The 15390-nt window shown below is 20.9% G+C and overlaps 1 protein-coding gene and 1 long non-coding RNA gene across 3 annotated transcripts; one reads left to right on the forward strand and one right to left on the reverse strand.

Moving 5' to 3' along the window:
- Positions 1–6481: 6481 nt before the first annotated feature.
- Positions 6482–12425, reverse strand: LOC105365787 (SET and MYND domain-containing protein 4). Its single transcript, XM_011504033.1, has 11 exons — positions 12189–12425; positions 11804–12041; positions 10642–10825; positions 10242–10554; positions 9927–10176; positions 9510–9859; positions 9363–9436; positions 9184–9296; positions 8806–9106; positions 6721–6883; positions 6482–6629 (listed from the first exon to the last, which is right to left on the reverse strand). The coding sequence occupies exons 1-11, from the start codon at positions 12308–12310 to the stop codon at positions 6485–6487; spliced, it is 2253 nt and encodes a 750-aa protein (XP_011502335.1). The 5' UTR covers positions 12311–12425; the 3' UTR covers positions 6482–6484.
- Positions 12426–13325: 900 nt separating this feature from the next.
- LOC105365788 (uncharacterized) lies at positions 13326–14846 on the forward strand. 2 transcript variants are annotated; one of them, XR_912981.1, is made up of 3 exons: positions 13326–13582; positions 13664–13986; positions 14717–14846. It is a non-coding gene; the product is annotated as an uncharacterized LOC105365788 (long non-coding RNA). The 2 variants fall into 2 exon arrangements; XR_912980.1 differs by lacking the exon at positions 14717–14846 and adding an exon at positions 14335–14560.
- The last annotated feature ends 544 nt before the right edge of the window (positions 14847–15390 follow it).

The raw sequence follows: 15390 nt of genomic DNA on the forward strand, positions 1-15390 counted from the left end.
TAATGATAATATACTTTTGTGTATTTAATATAGTCTTGAGTCTTGCAAAGAGATCACAAAAGTCAAAATTATTACTGGAATATATTAGTTTTTGTTTCTAATACATTCACAGTTGTATTTACATTATTTTTCTAAAAATTATTCTATTTTATAAAAATATATTAAGAAATTAAAGTAGATACAGGATTAATTGATTATAATTATTACTTTGATATATCAACTTTGTAACAAATACAATGCGAATATAATTTATTAAAAAATTCAAAAAAAACGAAAAATGAAAAAGTACAATTTTATAAAATATGTTTTAAAAATAATTTTTAGTAAATTCATACGTGTAATTCTCCTGTTAAAAACCAAAAACTTATAAATTTTGTAAAAAAGTTTTCGATTAAAAAAACTGTTTAAAAACCTTATAAGAGGTACAATTAAAATTACATAATATATGACATTCTTATGATAAATATGTTTGATAATAGAATAAACATTGAGATGTTTACATTTCATCATTACTTGGTATCGAGAATATTTCACTTTATTATTCTTAAAACTCAAAATCTCTACCAATAATAAAAATATAATAAAAATATGATGAATTTTTTTATTTACTGTCTAATTTTATTTTAACTTCATTTTCTGAATTTTTACAGTGACTACAAATGTTAAAAGATTCAAAATTATTCGTAGATATGTTAAGACATCACACATTAATATTTTGAAATTTGAAATGAAAAACATAGTATATTGTATAAATGCGTCAAGAAATAATTATAAGACATTATAATCATGTTATAAAAATAAAATTAATTAAAATGAACGAATACTCTCAGGTATCTTTGTAAAATTATGAACAAAATAGTAATACTTTTATGAAAAATTTTGTGTGAAAAAAGTTGCGCTAATTTTATTACTTAATACATTTAGTTATAAATTATTTTTATTAGAAATTTTAATTATTATATAATACTTTAAAAATTTAGTTGGTGTTTACAACCGTTATTATATTACTGTATAAAATGTTGAAAGTTTTATGTAAGTATGTTCACCCATATTCAGTATGATAAATAAAAGTTTTGTGTTTTAATTACAGAATAGAGAGAACTAAAAAATTATTTTAAAAAATTACAAATACAAGATGCTCTTTATATAACTAATAGAAGGGAAAATTTTAATAAAATAATTATTCGACTAATTCTGTTTAAAAAGGAGCCATTTTATATATTTTTGGGAGATTCAAAAGTTTATATATTAGCGGAAACATTATCTTGAATAATGCAATTGAATTAAATACAGAATATCTATATGTACGTATTGATATCTTGTTTCATGGTGTACATCCTACTAATTTACGATTTTATTTATGACTGTTACTGAACTATAGTGTATTATCTAATATTAAATTATCGGATGAGCCATACCGTATAAGTATATGATCTAAATTTTGATTTATCAAAAAAAACTTTGAAAAAACTAATAACTTAATATCAACTGAAAAACATACATTTTTATAAATTATTGAACTGGTCTTGAATCGCATTAAGCTAATAAGCGAAATCAACTATTTATTGTTTCATTACTGCCTGCAGTTTCACCTTATATACATTCTAAGAGATTACCCTATTTAGTAACATATTTTTATAATTATATTCATCCATTTAAGTTTATTGAATTTAATAAAGAAATGAGTAAAAGTAAGAACAAAATATTTTGAATTGTCGAAAATTTTTTAAAGAACTATCTTAAAGCATATCGCTTGTATACATTATTCATAGTTAAAGTAATTTTTTTTTGCTTAAAGTGACGCTGAAATTCATTTTACATATCATAACGTCATATTTACGTTGTATGAAATATTTGAATCCAAATACAGAATAGTTATTTATACGATTGCCACGTAAATAATAAACAGATTTTTACTTAAAATTGATCATATAACCTTGACATTATCAATTCTAACTATATATATATATATATATTTGTTTTGTGTCATAAGAAATATTTAAATGTGATATAGACTTCAATGTTATTACAATATTAAAGTTATCCAATATTAAATACAGATGCTTTCATATGATGAACATAATCTCATCTCTGAGGATGATAAATTGAAAATACTGCCTATACTCAAGTTATTTCATAGCAATCTTAAATTGGTACTAGATCCTACAATTACTGATATGCATATAATTATCTCGTAAAATCATCTTTCTTTCTTTTTTTTATATATTGATTTTCTCAATTCTGTTGTTTTATTTTTTGTATGTTTGTTTTTAAGCTACTTTTTTATTCTTCTTATTTTATTTTACATAACTTGATATCGACTTAATTATTCTTCAAATTCTTTACAAAGATCCCATAGAGTGTAAACTAAATTTTTCATTTAATTTATATTGTCCAAAACTTTAGTGTTTGCTCGGATCATATATTCAAATTATTTGTATATTAATTAAATAATTGCTGAAATGTATTTATATTTATGTACATTATTTACAAATATATACAAATTATTAAAATGCTTCCTACATCACAAAAAAATCTCATCCGTAAAATTAGGGCTATATAATAATTATGCAGAATTTATACAAAAATTATACATCTTATTAACCGAATAAAAAAATTAAATCATTACTATTCATGAAACCTACGTAATTCTAGTTAAGTGCAGTGGCTGTGAATAAAACTCATTTTCCTTTTACGCAACCATATTATAATCTGATAAGGATATTTTTTAACTTTTTTATAATTTTTGCCTGACAGTATACTTTTTCAAGAGATCATTTGATCTTATATTTATATTAAATCTTGTATAAATTTTCGATAAAAAATATGATTATGAAAATGTTAATTGAAAAACATATTTAACTAACATAATAATGCATAGCATGTGAATAAAACATTCTTATACAAACTATGTACTACATGATTATTATTTATTACTCATAACTAAAAATATGTATAATAAAATAATAAAACTTGTTTTATTAAATTTATTTATTTTAGAATCGTGACGATGTTATTAAAAGTTTTAAAAATCACTTTAAAAATAAGAGTTTTTGTCTTTATAAATTATTTTGCTAAATTATTATAAAATTATTTTTATAGTGCTTTTAAATTTTAATGTTACTATCAAAATTGATAAATTTAAATAAAACTTAGCATAAACTGTTTTCAGTCAAAATTTATCTATAATAATCAATAAATAATAATTTTGAATAAAAAGAAATTATAAAACTACACTATGAATGTAATAATTGACATTTTTTAAATAATATCGATAAAAATACTGTCTTTTAAAGCGTTTACTATATTTTAAATATTACATGTATATAAAAAATATTATATTTTATAATTAGAAAAATTGTATTAAAAAATTATATTTAAATTTTCTCTTTAAAATCTTTAACATTGACAAAGCATAATTTCATTACACCAAGCTATATAAAAAGATAAAAGCAATATATGTTATTTTTATTAATTTCTGAATAAAATACGAGTGGAAATAAAAATACACGATTAAGAATGAATATTCTTAAACGTAAATCAAAATCTTACTTTAGAAATACAACATATAATAAAAAACTTTTCAATTTTAATATAATTATTAATACTGAGCTAACTGAAATTAATTAAATACAAATTAAAATTAACTGTTAAAAATTAATATTAAAAATTGCTTTCATATATAATATTTTCATTATATAATTGTTAATGATATTAATAAAATTCATTTTGTATAAAACATAATTATCGTGAAAAAAATATAATTTAATAAAAATGGAGATTATTGTATAAATTATGAATAATGTTTAAGCATAGAACATATGCGATATTTTATAATAAAAATATTTTTTTTTTAATTTTTTTTTAATTATATTTAATTTAAAAAATATTATTTTTTTAAAATTAATCTTACTAGTTAAACAATTCAAATTTTAATAATGAATATACATTCTTCAAATTTCAATTAATAGTAAAAATAAAACTTATTTCAATCTTAAAAAATAAAACATTTTTTCTTTCAAGTAAATTACAAATATTAAGTGAAATAATACTGACTTATCTTCTCTTATATGACAGCATATTACTCATTTATATTATCAATAATTCAAAATTTTAATTAAACAATTATTAATCAATTTATAATGTGTAATCTTTTGTTATAGAATCAATAATCAATAATAATTTATAGATTAGAACATAGATATTTATAGATAATATAAAAATATAACAAATTTTATAGAAAGGTAATGATTTATTGATTGTTCATATGAATATTAGATAAATTTTTATTTACAGAAAAAGAAATTGTTATATTTAAATTAAATAAGTAAATAGAAATATTAAACATATTTATATTTATATATAGTATAAATTTACTCTCACCTTTTATTAAAATTTATAATATATAATAAGTAATTTACTGACATTTAAATAATTACTGAATATATCTTGAAATGAAATTGCATAGTATAAACAAATCGAGTTCGTGCTTTAATAAAAAAAGTTATATTTGTATATAATATTACTTATAAAAGTGGGAGTAAAATTTATTCACGCCCCTTTTGTGACTAATTATTACAATATGTATAATCAAAATCAATCGACTAATATATTTTGTACAAAATAGCAAAAATACTTGTAAATATTATGTTAATAGTAAATAAGGTTCAATATTTAAGTAATATTCTTTCTAGTCTTTTGAATATATTCTAAAATATTCTAGAAATATTTTATTTATAAAGGTTTGAAACAATTTAATGAATATTTTCAAAATCACAATTATATATATCTATATATTGTTAGAAACGTAAACGAAATTCATCTTATCTACAAAATATTTATTTTTAATACAGGTATGGAATATTACTTTTACATGTCATCAAATATAAACTAACAGAACTTTGAAAATCATAAAATGTATTTTTTTATTATTAAAGTAATATTTAGTATACAATATGTATAATCCCAATAAAATATACATTAACTATAAAAAAGTAGTTAATTTAAAATTAAATGTAAAAATAATATTCATCGAATAGCTTAAAATAGTTGATTCATATTAAATAATGAATACAAAACATATATGTGTTCATATCGGTGCTCAATTATTGTAATTCAAACTTGATTTCTCCCTACTTAAACTTCTCACTTCTAATTCTGTTCTCTATATAGATTCATATTCATTTAAAGATAAAAAATAGTAAAGGGCTAGAATAAAATTTTTTATAGTACATTTGATTTTATATTTCATCTAGTCACAATATTATAAAATTCTCAGGCTGGTGCTATAACTATTGATAAAAACATGTTTGTGATTTCATTACGATTTACAATATATTGCGATTTGAATATTATGTTTTGATTCAACCTTAAGAGTTGAATAATACGTTATTTTTGTTAGTATTAGCTTTTATTTTGTCATCTTCCTGACTCAATTAGGGTTGTATATTATACCTTCTATAATACACAATTCTATCTATTAAATATGTTAATAATAATTGTTACTAATTCATGTTTACTATTAATTCTTATTTGCATAATATCCATATTCATATAATTCTTATTTTTTTTAATCTAAATCACGAAAATAGTATTTGTAAAAAATAAAAAACTATATATAGTTATTCATCTTACGAAGATTATTCTCATGCGTGTGCGTATGTGTGCATGAGAGGAAGAGAAACAACAAAAATCCGAGAAAAATAGTAAATTGAATTTATATATACAAAATAAAATAGAATAAAATTTGTAATTTATTTGTAATTATATGATATGAAGTAATTTCGAAAGCATCGTCCCCGATAACATACAATATAATGACAATATTTAGTAATATAATTTAATATTATTGTTTTAAATTTAATATTTAGTATATTTAGTAATATTATATTTAGTAATATACATGTATATATTTTAAGAATATTTATTATGTTGACATAATTATATGTACCCAATATGAAGCTTGCAGGTGAATATAATTTTCAATCTGTTCTAGTTCTATAAATCTGAAATATACGTAAGCGCTATGATCCGCAAAATATCAGTATCATATGTTTCAGAATAGATTTTTATTTTGTATATAACCAAGCCGAATAGGAAAATAAAGTCAACATCGCTCTCCAACATATTCTAATTGACAATCTTATTTTTATGTTTAGCTCTTATTATATTTACTATTTTATTTCCTCTTCTGCATTTTCCTAAGTTTCATAAAAAAATTTACCATACAATTCTATCACAGAAAATCTAATTAATTATATATTATATACTATACAAACTTCAGAAAGTAAAATTACGAATGATCTCGGATGTTACATGATATTCATATTTCATATATAATTTATTGATATTCGCAGATTTAACAACATTGATATAAATTATATTCTTCGATACATTAAATAATAGAAAATAAATCAATTTTAAAAAATCATAAATAATAATATTTAAAATGTTTATTTAAAACATCAGACAACTGTAAAATTATTTATAAGTTTAAATTTGAAAGTAATGGTACTAAATCGTTTTGTTTTTCTATTATTTCACGACATGCTTCATTCCAAAGACCGTAATTTAAATTAAGGATCTCTTCAGCGTGATGTAAATAGCGTCGAGTTTTTTTTAAAATATTTCTATAATATTAAAATTATATTAATAGGTTAATATTACTGTAATATAAATTCATCATTTTGAATATTTTCTAAAAGTAGCTTAAGACCTTACTTGTATTGTTTAGTATTTGGATTTGTTTCTTCTCTTAAGTATTGAAGGCATATGTCCGTAATTTTGTTAAGTTCATTAGCTAATTCTATACTGTCAGAACCAAATCTCTCTTCTATCGCAGCTATACTATGTTCTAAATATGATACGGAATCCAACCATCGACCTATTACAAATTCAACAAATTTGATTATTTTATGGCTAATATGATCCTATGTATTCATATGTTGAATATTCAATATTAAATTTATTTTTTAATTTAATTTAAATGAATATTTTCTGATAAATTTATGTTTTATAATTTTTAGAATATAAAATGTAAAAATAAACTTATTATTAATATAATTAAATTGAAACACATGATACAAACTACAAAAGTTATACAATAAATTTAATGAATAATTAATATCCTTATTTTATATAATGTACGAATTATATTATTTTATTTAAATATTCCTTTATATAATATTTGATAATAAAATTTAACTTACTTTATCTAAAGAGAAAATAATGCATGATTCTCTGGTAGAGAAGAATAATTCATGCACACAACATTCAAAAATATAATACTCTCGATAGGAAAATATAAACAAATATTTTACCATAAGTCGTTCGAACAAAATTTAATATATATCATATGGAGTGGTATATTATTATATAAAATTATTACAAACAATTAAGCAAAAAAATATTAATACTTGAGATAGATTAAAGTATAAAGACTTAAATATATGAATTAAGTGCATAATTCATAAATTTCACGAAGTCGTATCGTTTTATAATGTATGAATTCATTGCTTTTTTATAATCCTGCTGCATTTGTCCCAATTCGAGCTGCGTAATATTTTAACAAACTTATAAAAATATTTTCAAATAATTGTACACAACAACCCTCTTCATAAACATATTTTTTATACGTAAGCTTGTCTTATTTTCTATTGTAAAATCTTTTTTCTCTTGTTCTTGAATATTTTGATATCTTTTAAAAATTAGACCTATGTTATATATTAGTTGTGAATTTGATGATTTTTATATGAAGCTAATTTTTCACGCTATCTCGGTTTAATATACATTTAGATTCTAGTTGTTAATCTCTACCCTACCTTTTTACATCGCTCCAATGAGATATTCAAATCTCGTACCAAATTATTTAATTAAAAAATTAATTTAAACAATAAAATTTTTTGTTTCTTTGAATTCCACCTTTTAAAAAATTACTTAATTTTATACAGTTGTCATTTTATATTTTCAAGTTATATATTACCACAACATAGTTTTTAAAAATAATTCTTCTATAAAACCTAATTATATATTCTTTAAAAATAAATTCAATTTATGATATAATTTTATTTCAGCAAAGCCTTACAAAACTATACTTTTTCTATTTCTCATTTTCTTAAAAAAAAATGTTAATTGCATCCTTCATATTCCGTAAAATACCATGGGTAAAACAAACCGTATGCAAAAACGTTTCTGTACACGATTTTACAATCCAATTAAACAATTAGGTTTAAACAAAAATTTCTATTTTCAGCTTACACATTCCTTATTTATAGTTAATATTAAAAGTAAATCGAATAATTTAATGCAATTATTAAATATTGTCAATTGTCATGAATACTATTCCCAAATGTAGATTGTTTTGAAAGAGTAAAAAAAAAAAATTACTTCATAAAGGAACTACGTAATTTCAGTATAAAAATTGAAAATATTAAAAATGATTTATTTAGTTTTTAATATTCTCATAAGTATCAGTCTAGCATTATAAAAAATAATGCAACTTTTTTTATTTTAAATCTATTTAAGACAAGATTAATCACTGATAATTTAGAAAATATTTACTTGATAAATTTTCTTGATAATTAGATGTTTAAATTCTTTACATTTGTTATCAACAACATAACAAACTTCAGCATTAAAAAAAATATATATATTTTTTTAAACAATGATAATAACAATAATTAAATAATATATAATTATGTGGTTGCATAAAGTAAATACTTTTATTCTTATTATAAACATATAATATTCTTTAGAATAAATACAATTCTTTTAAAAATGTTAATTTTGCAATAAAATATCGCTTACCCATAATTGCTAATATTTTTCCAATTAAATCATAAGTGAATGCAACAGCTTCATGATGGTTATTTAAAATATTTTTTCTAATTTCAAGACATTGCTTTGCTTTTTCTAAAGCTTCTTCATTATTTTCTGATTGCATAAAAAATCTAGATAATTCATAGAGCTTATTAGCTTGTTCTAATTCGTGTAATTTATTTTTAGTTAAATCAAATGTAGTTTCACAATCAACACAATAAATGGTTGAATCATTAATAATTTCAACAGGACCACCACATGCCTCACAATTCAATTTTTGAAATTTATCCTTAAAATCAAATATAATCAATAATAAAAAAGATGTAATCACTACAATTGTGTAAAAATGTTGACAAAAATATTTACAGAAAAGTTTTGTAAAGCTAGCTGAGAACAAGCTTCACAATTGCATGTGAAACAATATTGATTCTTTAATGCTGTTTGTCTGTCATTCTTACTCATTCGTCTGTAATGTGGTCCTTAAAAAATTTTATATTACTATCACATAATCTCAAACTAATTCTTAAAAAAACAATATTTCATACCATAGCAATTAAAAATTTCATCATTAATTAATATGTCTTTTGCTGCTTTAACAATAAGATATTGATCTTTAAAACTATAATATTAAGATATTCCAATGTAGAATCATCATTTAAAGAATTCTTAATTAATCATAAATTTATAATTACCTATTGATGATATTTGGATCACAAGAATGATTCATCATACTAGCAGAAGGATATATGGCAGTTGCCACTCTGCATTGATATTCAGTAGCAATATTGTGTGATTCTGACGTAGTTAAATTTAATCTTGTAATTGCATGCCCATTACAAATAAGCTGTAACATATTTCTTAAAAGTATTCCACTAACATAGAGCATATTATGTTCTTCAGTCCATTCTTCAGGTGTAAATTCAGACAATATATACATATTCAATTTTTGATTATTAAACTTCATAAAAAGTCTTTCATAAATATTAATTATTTTAAAAAAATTCGTAAATGTATTCAAATATAATGCCATCATTAAAGCAGACTAAAAAATAAAAATAGAAATTTTCTAATAAATGATTCAGATTAATTGTAATTATTATCAAACTTACAACTCCATATATAAACATATCTTGTGTAGATATTTTGTCAATATTTGTAATTAGTTGTTGAATTTCATTAAATTTTTTTTTATTATCTGTATAACAGCAATTTAAAAAAGTTCTTATTGTTAAATGAGCAATCCCTATTTGATCCCAGATACCAATTTGATTACCAAAGCATTCCCATTGATGATATGATGTCCAAGCTAGTTTTTGACATTTTTCTGTGCAATACATTGTGCATGCACAAAATTTGCAACTAATTTGATAATTATTTTTACATATATTATATAATAAAGTTGTTTCGTTATTAGAGTTACTTACGGAACTGGAATGTCACCTCTGGATTTACAACAATTTGCACAAACCACATCACTATTTTCGTTGTCCAATAAAACAAAAGCAAAAGGTTTCTCAACGAATAAAATTTGACCTTTCTTTATGTTTTGATTAGCAACAACATAGCGACCTTTCTCTACTGAAAATTTCAAGTCTAATGCAATTGAAGCATATGGAAAATTTGGATTTTCACCAAATGTAAGGTTTGGTAACATAGAATCTATATTATCTATATCAACATTATCTATTATATTGACAGCTTCAGAGAGTAAATTTTCAATTTGCCTTTCTATATCATCTGGAAATTTGTTAATACTTTATGAATTAAATATATAGTAACCAGTAATCTAGTGAAATTTTTTTATAGAATATTATATTTACTCACCTTTTTTCGGAGCCAATAGAATACTATTATTTTCAAGGCATTCATAAACTTTATGAAGAGCTTCCTCCATGAGACTTCTTTTATGTAATTTTAAATAACAATGTGCAGCACGTAAATGCAATTTATACAATATATTTTTAGGATAATTATATTGTAAGGCTAATTTAATATCTTTAATACAAGCCTATTAAAGCAGTAAAGTTGTATATTAAATAAAATATAAATATGAAAAATTAATGAATATATGTGATAAAATAGATAAGTAAAAAATCATATAAATAACAATAGTTATATTTAACAATATAGGAAATATTATTATAAAAAAGTATTTAAAGTACACAACATACATAAAAACAAAGTAGGAAACGAAAACATTAAATTGTTGAAAGAATGTATAATTTCCAAATAATTTAAAGAAAATTTTAAATTTCAAACAAGTTTGAAAAGTATATAATATATAAAATAAAATAAAAATAGAAAATACCAATTTTTAAAAATGATTAATACTAAATATTTGCATCTGCAAAAATTGTATGTACAAATAAAATATTTGAAAAACCCAGTATAAAGAATTAATATTTTTAATTTAAAACAAAAAGTCTTATATATATATATAAAACATAAAATATTGAAAAATGATAGGTTCCTACAATAAATTATAAAACAAATAATATATATTATAACATAAAGTAGAAATATAAAACAAAAAAGTGAAAACTAAAATTATGATTATAACACAAAATAATATACAAAAAATTAAATCATTAAATGGAAAACTTATAAAAATACTAATGGAAATAAAAAAAAGCTTAACTGAATAATATTTAATTGGTAATAAGAATTTTACAATAAAAACATCCTTGTAATTTATAAAGTTTTAATATTCTTTAAAGAATAATTTTTATTTACTTCTGATAATTTTATAATTAAATAATTGAATCAATCAATTGAAAAATCATAGATTAAAGTAAACATTTAAGAAAAGAAAATAATATATAAAGTAATTTTAAATATTTTTTATTACTTTTATGACCATATAAAATAAAAAATATAATAATTTTCACTTCCATATTTATCATTTAAATAATATAAATATATCTTTAAAAACAATCTTTTAAAAGTATAAGTTAAATAAAAAAAATAAATAACCATTTTATTATACCTCATATTTCTCTATGTAAAATAATGCAGCTGATCTATTGGCTAATGCTAACGGCAAATCTTCACTTTCTGATGGAGCATATTGTAAACTTAAAGTATAATATTTGATACTTAAAAAATATTTTTTATTTTGAAATTCCTTATTGCCTTGTTTTCGTAGTTCTTCACTTTTTTGTACATTTTTTTTATTTGACGTTTGATTTTGTTCCACATTATGAAGCCATGCAAGAATTTGTTTTCTATGAACATAGATTAATTAAAATATTAAACATTTGCTATTGATAATTCAATTTTATATTTTTACTAAGATATTAAAAAATAAACAATTAATGTACTTATACTTTACTGCTATTTTACTATTACTATTCGTAATTTAATCAATTTACCTTATAGTAACATTCTCTACAAAGTAACTCATTATTTTAAATTCATTTTTTTCTACATCAAGTAAATTGAATGTTTTATTTTGGCGAACTAGTAATCGAAGTGTTTGTTGCCAAGTGTTCATATTTTAACCATAAATTACTTTTTTCATTAATATTATCTTACTGCACTTATTTGAAAAGCATATCAATAATAGAAGTAGTAATAATTATATGTTTCTGTAGTTTATCATATAAAATGTCCTGACGGAACTATAATATTTATAGACTTTTAATTCTGAATATATTACAAATTACCTTAACCAGTAACAAAGAATGAAGCCTTTTATCAAATATACAGTACAAGTTAAAGCTTATTGGCTTTTCCAAATGTGGACAATTTAAATACAAATTCTGCTAAGTATTCTAAAATTTTTTTATTAATAATAGAGTAGTATTTGAAAAAAAGTATTTTCATTGCTGTTTAATCTATTAAAATATCAAATATTCTTCGATAACATTCTAAATAAAAAATTAAATAATATTTTTATTATTTGATTATATTATTTGATTGCATTTGTCCGATTCTTATAAAAATAGATGATATAAAATAAATATTTTTTATATTTAATTATATTTTTAAAAACTTCATTTTTCAATAATTATGATTTACACAGCAATGTATTCCAAATTTTAATGGACTCTGAGACTTTAAATTAAAATATAGGTATATATATTAAAATATATATTAAAATCTTATACCCTTTACACAATATGTAAGAAAGATTTGCTTTAGCGATATTTTAAATAAGCTTTCTTATTTTACATCATCTTTTCTATTAAGATAAAAGTTAATTCAAATAAAAATAAAATAATTCTAGAAAAACAAAAAAAAGATAATTCAATCAAATCCAAAAAAAAATTTAATTGTTCAATGAAATGATTAAATGATGTTTTTGTTGACAGTATCCAAAAAGATCAAATAATTAAAAAAAAACAGTGATATATAGGTACATAAAAAGTTACTATTTATTAAGATAATATTAATTGATAGTTATAATATTTGGTCTCGTTGATCAAAATTGACTCGTTGAGTTAGCGTTTTTGCTAAAGAATAGAGTAAATTAATTAACGGTTCTAAAAAAAGACTAAATTAATATATTCTTGAAGTATAGTGAAATACTATATGAAAAATACAATAAATGGCAGTGCTTATAGCTATTCTGTATTTATGATAGGTGTTTGTATCGTCGGTATATTATTCCTGATTTATATTTCTATAATACATATGACTAACTCATATCAAACTATAATTGCTTAAACGGCGGAAGTGGGATGTTTACTTCTACGAAAGGGGGATGACTAAATGAGATTGTAATACGTATTACAGATTATATATTACTGGAAACAAATTCAGGGTGAATTAGAATAGAGAGCAATTAAAACCCATTAACTCTTAAATATATAAATCAAAATTGAAATCAAAATTTATAACACAGGAGTCAGGGAAATCCCGACCAAAGATGGAACGTGAAAAAGTTTACATGTTGCATAAGAGAGGAAGAGATAAACTAGACTTATTTTTATATAAGATTTTTTACAAAAATAAATAACACTCTTTACTAATACGAATTTTACACTATTTTTTAATATGAAGATTTTTTAATATAATTTATTTTCTTTCTTAGATATGCAAGGCTTTATTACTGTATGACTAATATATTATTTCACCTAATTTATGTATAACTACTGTAAATCATTGCCAGCATAGCAATTGTATTCAAACATTCAAATCCGTCCAATTTGCACAAACAATAAAGAGGTAAAGATCATTTGTGTTAACTCTATATGATTCAGTATAAATGTACCATAAAAGATTCTTGAGTCATTGTAAATCTGCTACGTAAATTGTTAAAAATAAAAAAAAACAAATCAAAGGTAACAATTTACAATTATCTATCAGCGTAGTTAATATAAGTTCTCAATTAGTAATATATATCTGATAATCAATTAAAAAAATTTTATCAATTAATCATAAAAAACATTTTGCTACATGAATTTTTAAAAAATTTTAGAAGTTAAAGGTGATTAAATAGAATTACTCAATTCAATATATTTAAATATTATAATTAATTTAATAATTAAAAATTAATGGAATTAATTAACACAGACTATGGATCTATTTATTGGTGAGTTCTTGAACTACAAGGGACAATTTCAAAATCATACAATATAAGAGTTCATTAGTAATACTTAATTCATCGACTCCACTATATAAAAAAAAACCATTGCATTGTGCTATGTAAAAGATCATAAGTTAGTATTTACAAATATAAATCTAACTTCGACGAAAAATTTACTTGTCATTAGACTGTATGTAAACTGTTAGTATCGTAAAAAACTCTTTGATTTCTTAACCTAGTTAAGCGTTAAATGAAAGATATTTCTAAAAATTAATGCTTAAATCAAATACATGATTAATGATAAGTGTGAAAGTATAATATTAGACTAATGAAATAAAGGTTAGAAATAACGATTACTAAATTGTTTAGTAACATACATGAAGCTTGGTTACATACATGGTCGAAAGGAGCGATCCAGTCTAAGAAAATGAACATTCTCGACTCCTACTTTAATTATTAAAGAATGGTCAACATTCAACTTATTTTACCCAATATTTATTGATTGCTTAGTTAAAATATTATAATGCAAACTCCTAAATATAAAATAAAATAAATCGACTAAGTTGCTTAATTATTTTTATTTCCTTATAATCCAATCAATACCCGTATTATTGTCTTACAATTTATTTTTATTTATTTTAACTTCTATAAAATCTCATTAAATTTAAAAAAATTATAATTCTAACTGGAACATAGTATTATATTTCTCACTCATATCTATACGATGCTATTATTCTAATTTAAAATTGCTACATCCTACTTCATTTTTATAAATATTTATAAAACGTTTTTTACAAAGCAGTTACATATAGGCATTCATATTTAATGTAAGTATAGTGAGATATAAAAAGGAATAATTATTTATAGGACAGTAAAAGAAATATAAGTATATATTTGAAATGTCTAATTATTTAATGAGTATTATTATATAAATTACTAGTAGTAATTATCCATTAAAACTTTATCCTGTCATTTATGTATTGATTTAGATTAGACAGGCTGTGAACTATTTTTTTTATTGTAAATTTGAATTTCGGAATTAC

This window comes from Ceratosolen solmsi, unplaced genomic scaffold, assembly GCF_000503995.2.
Source record: "Ceratosolen solmsi marchali unplaced genomic scaffold, CerSol_1.0 scaffold26, whole genome shotgun sequence".
Lineage (NCBI taxonomy): Eukaryota > Metazoa > Arthropoda > Insecta > Hymenoptera > Agaonidae > Ceratosolen > Ceratosolen solmsi.

Coding starts and splice junctions, on each gene's coding strand:
- LOC105365787 (XM_011504033.1), bottom strand. CDS start 12,310: ATGAACACTTGGCAACAAACACTTCGATTACTAGTTCGCCAAAATAAA. Junction 10,826..11,803: donor TTTACATAGAGAAATATGAG/GTATAATAAAAT, acceptor CTGCTTTAATAG/GCTTGTATTAAAGATATTAA. Junction 10,555..10,641: donor TCTATTGGCTCCGAAAAAAG/GTGAGTAAATAT, acceptor ACAAATTTCCAG/ATGATATAGAAAGGCAAATT.